Below are 11383 nucleotides of genomic sequence, written 5' to 3' on the forward strand. Positions count from 1 at the left end.
GTGCTAATATACAGCAGAGTGGAAGCGATAGAAGAAAGTCAAAATTAATCTGCAACCTACGGGCAGCAGTGTGGCGTAGTGGTTAGGGCTCTGGACTCTTGACCGGAGGGTTGTGGGTTCAATCCCTGGGGGGGACACTGCTGCTGTACCCTTGCGCAAGGTACTTTACCTAGATTGCTCCAATAAAAACCCAACTGTATAAATGGGTAATTGTATGTAAAAATAATGTGATATCTTGTAACAATTGTAAGTCGCCCTGGCTAAGGGCATCTGCTAAGAAATAAAAAATAATAATCCACAATGATAAGATTTTTTTTGCTATTATTGAAGAACATTTTTCCAAAATTCAATGTATGTATCATACATTTTTTTTTTTTAATATTGGAATTTAGGCTGCAGACATCGATGGCGCCACCCTGGACAGTCTTTCCCCCTGGCACTGAAACTCAGCTGACCATGTTCCGGTACAGCACAACACCAGACTGTTGACTGAAACAGCTTTGTGTTTAGAAGTATTCAGCTTACAGTCGGGTTAACAAGGGCTTATATGGTTTGTTTTATTCATTTAAGTTTGTTAGCTGGTATGGGCTTGTAGAGGTGTAACATCTAATTGACAGTGTCATCCAAAACTGGCCTGGTGAGCGTTGGGGTGTTAAACATGTTATAGCATAGACTTGTGCGTGTCCACCTCTATTAGGATTGATTAGGAAAGAAAATAGGTACGCCATGAAGCAAAGCTTGTCAAGCAGAAGACAAAAAAATATGCGGAAGCAAAACAAAGAGTTTGTAAGGGGTATGATAGTGAGTGCCTAGTTATTCAAAGTATCTGTATCACAAACTGCACAGTTTTTTACAGAATCTTTGTCATGCACCTTTAAGGAAAGATAAACATCCAAGATCACAGCTATCATTTCATCAACTGTAGAAGCGGTCAGAAACGGCTGGTAACTAATAGGGGAAGGGTAGCTGCAAAGGTATGGGATTTCTGAAAGGCACATTTACACTGAATTCAAATAGTGAGGAAGATTGTGCACAGTCTTTGACTGTTGCTAATGCAGTGGTGTATTTGTCTGGACGTTTGATTTAATAGCTTCATAAAACAGAAACATAGGGTGTGCTGTAATATTGTGCTCCAGCTATATGTGTGATATAGGTTGTTTAATAAATGTTTTAGAGTCAGGCCTGTTCAGATTACTCCCTCTCTCTCCCTCCGCTACCTTCACGTGGCGGACGACGCAATTTCGTTGATGGGCACTTGTGGATGTCGGTTCTGACCTGGCCGGTTCCGAGCCGGTTCACTCGGGTCCAGTGGGTTTCGTGCTGCTTCTCTCTGCTGCTTTGCACCATGCTCTGCAACATCATGTACTGGAACATTTCATCTGGGCCTGACAGCCTCACCATCGACCTGGATATGCAACTACTGCAGCTTAGTGAGACTGTTTTGGCTATCATGAAAATCTCCACTCAAAAAGGCTGGTCTGTAATGGCTTGTGCTGTCTGTTTGTTAGGAATGTACTCGCTCTCCTGGGCAGATGTGATGGTGGGGGTCCAGTCGGCTCTCATGATGTTTCCCGTCAACCTCTTGATCGTGCAGCTCTTCAGACTGTCCAAGACGCGGCCGCCCTGCCAGGAGTGCCAGGCAGACAGCGGCCACAAGGTGGAGACAACCGCACTGTCAGGCACCCAGCCACCTAGAGGGGGCACCACAACATAACCCAATTCAACAAGAGGGGGAGCCTCAGCCCCCTCCCCCACCCATCTCCATCCACGACCTGGTCATGGTAAGCAGGGCTTGAGCATTCCCAGCCAAGTTTTTGCGAATGAAGGATTAGAAATACTAGAAGCGCAAAACTGAAACGCAATTCACATGGAATGTCTTCTGTGTCATAATAATCATAATATGATTTCAACTTAATAAATCATAATAAGAATACTGGAAGAAAGGACATCATTTCATTTGTGTCGTTTAAAAACAAGCACAGTTTCGCAAGAAAGTAAGCATTTGTTGTTGTTTGTTTGTATAGTTGTAAATTACAAACAGACGCCAAGGCTGTAGTCGGGTATCTTTTTTATATAATCCAGGTTAATCTTTCATCTCCATCTCTCTCTCTCACTCTTCCTCTCAGGACCTCCAGTATTTGGCTCACCTGTATGCAGGAGGCAGTGATAAAGGTGTGAGTTTGAGCCCGGAGAGTGCAGACAGTGACACTCAATTTAATCACCTGCAACTCAGTTACGTAAATGTTTAATAAATTGTCTCTGCTGGTTTGTTTTTTCCTGTCAAGATTAAAACACATCACTCCAACATTTAAGGTTTGGCTCTGCACAACCCAACCAGAGACACGCACACTACAACTGGTTAATGTTTGTTTTCAGTTCAGGGTTCATTTCAGATGGGCACTCCCGGCTGCTGGGCAGCCCCCGATTGCTGCAGGTGGGAGTGCGTACCAGGTCGTGCCCAGTGATAAGCAAGACCCGGCAGCAGTGCCACCCTTCCTGTGATAGAGTTACAGCCAATTTTAGTTTGTAATACTTTTTCTTTAAAAATATATCTATTTGGTAAAATATTTAGTTTTTAGGTAATGCTTTCTCTTAAATGTGCTTGCATTTTGGGTTCTATTTTGTAACAAACTAACATAATTCTCAAGCTTCAGTCCAAGTATTTAAACTGTTTTCAATCTGTTTTGTGAGATTGGCCTACCCTCCGGTGGTTAAAAGCAGGTATTGCCTGTGAAGGTCTGTTGGTGGCACCGTAAAGAGGTTCTGTGGATTTGTAACTACTGTCTTGTTTTAAACTAATTCATGTTCAGTAGCATCATTACATAAAATATCTTTAAGTATCAATTTTGTCTAAAAATCTTTTAAATTATTAGATTAGGTCCTTCCCTGCAGTTATACATATTTTTACAAGAAGTACACTAAAGTGACTCGCATGCATAGTTACTGTAGAGATTTGCTACACAGCAGATACTACAGTTTTTGTAATTATCTAAACAGTGCCGGTTAGATTATCTGAATAGACCCCATTCTGTCTGAAAAATAATAAATTTACAAGCAGTACACTAAAATATCTCTGCAAACCTGAAATCAGAAATGTTGGAAACATATATGTTTTAATATAACATTATTTATTTGACAGACAAAACATTTTAAAGAAATGTCAGTTAAGAGTAAATAAATTGTTGTGTCCACCAAACTGAAATATAAAAACTCCTGGAAAATGCTTTCTAACACCACAAATGAAAAATAAACATATTTGAGTTACATCAGAAATCGCTCCAAACAAAAGTATGGAAGTGAACCAAGGCTGTGTAACAAGAAGAAAGGATATATTGGATGTACAGTAACAATCCAACAAGAACTAGGCATGGTATTAATAAATACACTTAAACTGGCCCACTTCAAATAACTGCAGCTTGAAAGAAATGTTTTTGGTAATGTGATACCCTCATACAATAAGTAACAGCATTTATTAATACGATAGCCAGCTCAAAATACCGTAAATACTGTTCCACTTATTGCATAATCTTATGACATTACTTCCCAGACTTTTCCAACCCCTCCCCCGTCCCCCCATTTAAAAAGGGAACAGAAAATGGTCATGTACTTCAGAATTAATAAACACACCCTTCAATCTGATTGATAAACACAGAAATAAAGTCCTACTTAATAAACATAGGGGGTATAAACACATGAACAAACACAAGCCCTCATGACTGCTTTGAAACCCATTTAACTGATCTCATCAAAACGAAATGGCCACTTACATACATAAAAACAACACAAAGGTAAATTCAACGAATACATTGTAAATCAGTTATATCCTATTATGATTAATGATCCTATTCACAAAGCTTTAGCTTGATTCATGTTTTTTTAGTCTAATCAATTATACTGTTGTTGGCAACAGTTAACAAGTTGTCAACAGATTCTAAGAATACTAAAGGAAAACCTTTGTGAATAGCCCACTGCTTGCCAATCTCGTATTAAACAACTCATAGTTACTCTTTCTTTTCAGATGTTCCTATGATGGTATTCTATTTAAATTCATGTGAATTTGCACCCACAATTCATAAGTTTTGTGTTTCCTATATAATATTTGGATTTTCCACGAGTTATTATTCCTTAGAAAAACTGCCCAGTTTAATAGATAGAGCAGCTGACCATTAAAAGTCACATTAGTGTTTTACAGTTTTGAACAGAAAACAGGTTAAAAACATTTCCCTCATTAGGTTTTTCCCACTGGTAATGTTTGTCTTTATACATAATCATTCAGCAATGTAGTTTGAATTCAAAAATCGAATGGCACCTACATTTTACCCAACTCCCAATCTAAAGAAAAGCAAGACAGTTCATAGCAGTGGGCTATTACCAGTTATAAAGTACCACAGGCTGTGGAAGATAAAATTAATTACCAGAACAGAACAGTTATGTGTGTTTTAATTAAAAAGACACAAATGTCCTTATTGTTCCAAATAATGCAGCCTGTATAAACAAGTTAACCTTAACCTCTAACTTGACTCTACCTAGCACACACAGTTCCATACAGGTTAATGAGATTTAAAAGGCACCTGCATGCAGTTTCAGACAGGGAAATCCCTAAGAAATAAGGATTTCTGAGCAAAAAAAAGGTCCACATGAGACAGTGGGGGATATTTGGGTATATTTTCTGGAGTGTTTAGTTCTTTTATTTCACCTTTTATTTTCTATAAAAAGATTTGGACTCTAATAGTGCCATGACTGTCTTGATTGAGAGACAGAAACAAAGCTACATTTTTAATCAAAAAGTCTTTAAAGTTTCAACATGTGTAATGTACTTCGTCAAAAGACAGGCACTCACTCCGTTACATTAGAAATAGGGTGAACTGTACAGGGTTATTAACACATACAATTTAACATTTAAAGTCCAAGTTCTGTCTGATTTAAACAAAACAAAAAATAGCCTTTTGTTTTTTCATGCCAAATCGGTCTTATTTCTATTTCAGTAGTTTAAAGATGATAAATAGGTATTGATATTTTTAAAGAATAGAAAAGTATTGGTAATAACATCTGCAGCAGCACTGGTGAACAGCAATCCTTTTTAGCTTGTGATTCCGTGTCTCCCCGCACCCACCTCACAATTAGGAGTAGTAATAGCGAGACAGTCGAGCAGGCAGGTGGCGCAATGCTGTCTATGTTTTCTTCTTGAGATCCTCAAAGCGGCGCGACAGGTCATCGAAGTCGATATCCTCAGAGGGAGCAGAATTCCCACCAAAAGAGGACGCAGGAAGTGTGTCAGGAACCGAAGGCAGTTCTGGGAGAACAGTGTTGTCGTAGATCAGAGAGGGACCTGGCAACACAGGGAAAGAGACAGCTTCAGAGTGGGGCAGAGCTTAGGCGCACATGCTCAAACCATCTTTCTAGAGTAGCCCACAATTACAAGTTAACGTTTTCGTCAAGCAGGTAGTAAACACCTGCTTTGAAGTACAAACCTGTGCTCAAAGAGAGTATTGAGCACACCGAGTGCATTAAAAATCTCCCTTTTGTGTTTGATCAATTAATGAGCAAAAGGTGTCACTTACCAGTAGCCTTTGGAGAAGGAACAGAAGTGTTGTTAGTGAGGTCATCAATCTGACAAAAAGAGACACAAGTCAATGCCTGCCTCTGTGCACCTAGACACCATCCTCCAATTAATCTTAGGACACACACCCCTGGTTATGGATGGTCACTTAAAGCAGGACAATGAAACCCACAGTGTGATGCAGGCAGGGGGTTACAGTTAGCCACTGAACAGCTGCAGAAAGCTTATAACAATATAAGCTGTGGTTGGTTAGTGTGTCTAGCAGGGGGGGGGGGGGGGGGGAGTCACCCATGTGTTTTATGAGGTTAGTGCATTTCATCCCTTTTTCCCCGACAGCCCGTACATCTCAGCTTCCATTCACATGAAAAAGAAGGCTTGAAACATGCACATGTGAATGGGAGCACTGTCTGGGATAGATGTGTGTGACAGGTGGCCAGGAAATTCACAGCAGCACAACTGGAATGGGTTGCAAGAAACCAACATGCTCTGTGCGTGCGATTATTAAGCTCCGACTAAAAGCTGCAGTACTGTTTAGTGACAAGGCTGAACAAAGTCTGTCCCATGTGATCTGCTAATGAATAGTAAAGTTGGTCTTCCCTGAAGCTCTAGCTGCCTGTTGGTGTCAGTCCAGAGGAATGGAGCTGCGACACTTACAGACTCATAAGTTGGGGGGCAGCTGGGTAGCTGTGGGGGCTGCATTCCTGGCACTGGAGGCTGGAAGTTGTTAAAACTCTCATAGGTGCCAACTTCAGGGCCACTGAAGTTTGCCTGGTGGTTAGAGGGGAAAAAAAATAAATACAAAGTTAATGCTCTTTAAAATTATCAGATTTACAAAACATAAAAGTTCAGATTCCATAAGCAAAGTTCAAGAGTTAAAAAATGTAAAGCAATTTTGCTCAGTAATAGTAACCGATTTATATTCATGCACTAAAGTACATGTTAAAAAAACCTGCAAAAGTCTTACAGGTCCTTTGGGTTGAGGGTAGTTGAATGGAACATGCGGTGAAGGCATGGGCATTGGCATGGGCATGGGCATGGGCACTGCACCCGCTGGCACAATGAAGCCACCTCCCCCACCACCACCTCTTCCTCCGGGCCCCCCCCTCTTCTCATCAAAGACATCAATGAGATTGGCTTCCACACCTGTGGGGACCTCGCCCTGAGAGGGAGGGAGAGGGAGGGAGAGAGAGAGAGAGAGAGAGAGAGACAATCTTCTTACCAACAAAATTGTACTAAAAGTCAATCAACAACATACATGATTGTATCCTCTGGGATATGAGCTCATTTAAATTATAGAAATTATTCAATAATTGATTGAAAGAAAAAAGGAGGCAATAAAGTAATCATAACCAAATATCATGACAATTTACAGGTCCAGTAACTACTGTACATGGCACAGAGCTTGAATCATAATACACAGACAGCCATGGCGATGGTGCCATGCGCAGGTGAACTGTGTGTGCACAGCTCTCAGTGGAGCATTTGTTAATTTAGATGGTTCACTCGCACTCACCATGACCATAGAGTCGGGCTCATACGGCACGTTGTAATTCTTCGCAATCTCAATGAGGTAACGCTCCACCAGGATCTTTGGGGGTGCCTCTACATTCAGTTTGTGCATCAGCTGCAAGGGGTGCAGAAACAATAATGACAGGTTTAAAATATATAGAGAAACACTTATTTAAATAAACTTTGTACATGAAAGGGCTTTTTTAATGATCGCTATAGCATTAGTATTTAGAACATCCGCTGTTTATATATTAAAATATTGAAAATCCCTTTACATCCACTTACCTCTACCAATTTTCATGAAACTCAGCATTAGTTACCATCAATGCTAGTGATGATGGGCAAACGGAATACCGGTGTTGTTTTGCACAGTGTACAATACAGCACAATTAATAAGATTAAATGACATGCTAATAAAATAAATAAATAAAAAGGGTTTACAGTATACCCCAGTGATTGCGATATAAATTTACCCTGTCATTGACAGTTCCTATCTGGTTTGACCTGCAAAGCTTGCCATACTCCTTGCTGTATTTGGCACACAGCTGATCTGCAACCTGCAGAGATACAAGAAAGGAATATGTTACTTGTGGATTTCATCTTACAAGAAACTAATTAAAAAGCCTCCTTAACCTTGACTATTCCTACTAAAGGGTTACTCTTGAATGCCCCAGCATGGGGAGTCATCTGCTGCTGTCCACAGACACTAAAAAGTCTGTTTTATGAAAAGTGAATCTGGAAATGCTGGGATGAATAACATAAAAAGATAACACAGATAAGACATTCACCCTCTACCCACCACATACTCACAATCTTGAGCTCAACGACTTCACTCTGCATACGGGGGGCTGCCCAAATCAGAGTAGAGACGGCTTCCTGTAACCCTGGCTCCAACTCCCTAGAAGCAACAGCAGGAGAGAGAATGCTTTCTATGTGGTCATTACTGAAGACCTAGTAAACAAATGCATAGTTGGTGCCCAACTCCACCTGATTGCCAGCTTCCTAATAGTATTATACATCAGTTAATTTGTTGGATGTAGTGCATATATTATTTTATTAACCAGCATTATTATTATTCATGATTCCCTCATCTTTCATGAGCAGTCACTCACTTCATGGACTGTACGAGTCCGAAGCGTGCGAGCAGCAGGTCACAGTAAAGCTCCAGTATCTCCATGGCCTCCACCAGGTAGTCTTCTCTGATGATGTGCTCCACACGAATACGTGCTCGCTCATCCTTCCCCGTGGACAGGTAATCTGCAATTTCCTTGCGCGCTTTCTGCGCTAGCTCCGCTGAAGAGGGACAGATACACAGACAATCAATCACACGTTGAACCTATGTGGATACGAACACAGCTCATTCATTCTAATACAGAGATGAAAATATTTATCACATAAGCTTAAGTTTTTCAGCCCTAAACACTACAGTCCCCACATCTTGCCTCCTTGTTCCTTAGCACACTTCCACACAGTCCTGTACCTCTAACCACTAGTACACACTGCTTTCATATTACCCACAGACTATAAAAACAGTGACAGCAAGCAAATAAAGTGACACACTCACTCTTCTTCTTCTCCAGGAGCTTGAGCCGGTTCATGACCAGCCGAAGGTTGACACGAAGTCGCTCTGCTTTGAATCCACCGCCAAGCATGATGTACACTGCAGAGAAAGTCAGACAGCAAACCTGTTTTATAGAGCCTGGTTACTGTTCTGTTTGCAACAGTGCCATGTTTGCACCCCATTGTTTTTCTCCTTGTTAAAACAGCACTCTCTCTACAATTACCACACGTAGAAGAATTCAAGCCGAATGTAAATGAAGAGAGATACATTGCTTTTCCTATAAAATGCCCCTCTTTATAAAACAATCCGTTACAAGATTTGTTTTCACTTTCACAAAGTATATTCTGCAGATCATTCAGTTTCCTCATCCTCAGAGTGTAGGGATATATGGAGGACCATTTTGCCTATATGTATATGGATGTAAGTGTTATAGTCTTCAGGATATAAAAAGCTAGAATTTTGTATGCAGCTATAGCAGGTGATGGTCGTAACTAATAAAGTAACATACTTGTAGTTTAATAAACCATCCCAGACAGCATATATCGAGTACACGTTAGTAGAAACACCCTAATGAACAATAAAGATAAAAAGGAGGAAACAATAGTTTTGAAAACATTTTCACAAGCAGCAGCTCGATTTCTTTCATTCATTCTCTTCCAGTGTCGAGTGTCAAGTTAGTTCGGCACGTGAGTCACAAATCATGTGCTTACGAATGACATCGTCAAACTGGCATTGACAAATCGAGTGTTTATAGAACAACCCCTTAACTACAAAAAAAGAAATTTAAAATGCAATAACAACGCCCTTAGTATGACTGAGGCCGGGCCTTATGAATTTTCCCAATTTCTGTCTACCATCACTGTGTATTACTGGTACTGTAGCGTATCTCACGAACAATTGCACACTTCTACAAATGATTAAACCTCTCACACTCGTGATGAAATATGCGTATAACCTAAAACTGAAATATTAATATTAAAACATCCGACAGGACTTTCAGTCGCAACAGCACTACTACAGTAGGGGAGTGTAAAGTGAAGAAAGAAAGACAACGACATGACAACTAGTTAATAAAACACAGCACTACTGTCAAAATATCACTCAAGACAGTACGGAAATTGAGAAAAAAAGCACTGTACAGTTCTTATTGTGTCTGTACAGTTTCTTATCCAATATGACACCTATTATTACATTTACCGCGAAACACTGTTCTATGTATAACTTGTAAATACATAAAAAGAAACTAAAAACAGTCTACGGTAGTTTGTTAACAATTAAGAAAGGTAATTGGGACACCACTTCAAAACAGATTAGAGCTTAACAGTAAAAGAGTGCCGATTCACACAAGGAAACAGCACGGTGTTACTGGATCGTTTCTATTCACAAATGAAATAAAAACATCGCCCTTAACTGTAAAACTGCCCCACGACACGCTAAAGCAAAATTTAACTATTTGTCTCCCACTTTAACAAAACTATTTTACCTCCCCCATGCATATAAACAATTCACCACAAAATATATAGTCTTACCAGTTACAGGCCCTTCAATAATAATGATTTTTTTTGTTTTTTTCCTTCTCTTCCGCACACTGCGTCGCGTGACGTCACCAGGAAGCACGTCATGAAGCAAGCCGCCCTCTCCAACCCTGCCTGTAAAACGGGATGTATCACATATGGGTGCCTCTGTTTCTGCATTGTTTATTATGTTAATAGAAAAGTACATTAGTGAGTGAATAAATAAAACACAGCAAAATGTCGTTCTCTCCTGATTCCGTAACAGAAATGGACTTCAGTTTGTTTTTTGAAACACTTAACTGTTTGGGAAACAGTTTATGTACTGTATTTAATTTGAAAATAATAATAATAATAATAATAATAATAATAATAATAATAATAATAATAATAATAATAATAATAATAATAATGGAAAATTTAATTCCCAGGTTCCAGTACCAAGCATTCCTAGAAGGGCAACGACTGGAGAGTGATTTAAGAAGTTAGATGTTTGTTGTTACTAGTTCTGTTATGTTTTCAAATTGTTTTGTTTGTTTGTGCATAATAATAATAATAATAATAATAATAATAATAATAATAATAATAATAATAACAATAAGAAGTCTGACACAGTACTGCTTTCCCTCATTTCTACTTTATTAAGACACCACGTGGTCTCTGCTTTGCAATCAGAAATGAGAAAGAAGCAGGTCAATGTCCAAGCAAGGTATTTGTTTTCTACTACAATAAAGAGCAAGGGACAGCAGAATGCATTATAAAATAAGATTTAAAATAGGCATATGATAAAAAGCCATCAAAATTAAGATCGGATGTTTATATAAAAAAAATCTAGACTGGATGCTAATTAGTATGCATTTTTTATGTCAAAAATAGAATTGTCGACATCTTGAATATCAGAAATAGAATTGTTGATATCAATGAATGATATCAATGAATGTTGAATAAACAGTTTACACAAAAACGTACGGGTGTATCGAACAAACTGCCAAGCCATGCTGTGGATGATGAGTCACTGGGATCCTGCAAGAAACAGCTCGATGTGTTTTTGGGATGAGCAAGATATGCTTAATAATAACCTTTCATAAGTTATTATGTAGTCATTATTGTTGGCCTGATCAAGTGCCTGGAAATGCAAAAGGTCTTTTAACTTCTATGGGTGTCTCATAGCCAGACATGAATTACACAGAACACACAGGACAACACCTTGATCAACAGCTGTGAGCACCCTGAAGAAAAAGC

General features: G+C 39.3%; 1 protein-coding gene across 1 annotated transcript; it reads right to left on the minus strand.

Moving 5' to 3' along the window:
- Positions 1 to 3109: 3109 nt before the first annotated feature.
- On the minus strand, positions 3110 to 10290 carry LOC117424059 (IST1 homolog). The gene is made up of 10 exons (XM_034040085.3): positions 10160 to 10290; positions 8634 to 8729; positions 8182 to 8362; positions 7880 to 7967; positions 7543 to 7626; positions 7074 to 7184; positions 6525 to 6719; positions 6215 to 6328; positions 5562 to 5610; positions 3110 to 5329 (listed from the first exon to the last, which is right to left on the minus strand). The coding sequence occupies exons 2-10, from the start codon at positions 8719 to 8721 to the stop codon at positions 5172 to 5174; spliced, it is 1068 nt and encodes a 355-aa protein (XP_033895976.1). The 5' UTR covers positions 8722 to 8729; positions 10160 to 10290; the 3' UTR covers positions 3110 to 5171.
- Between the last annotated feature and the right edge of the window lie 1093 nt (positions 10291 to 11383).

Source organism: Acipenser ruthenus, chromosome 19 (assembly GCF_902713425.1).
Source record: "Acipenser ruthenus chromosome 19, fAciRut3.2 maternal haplotype, whole genome shotgun sequence".
NCBI lineage: Eukaryota > Metazoa > Chordata > Actinopteri > Acipenseriformes > Acipenseridae > Acipenser > Acipenser ruthenus.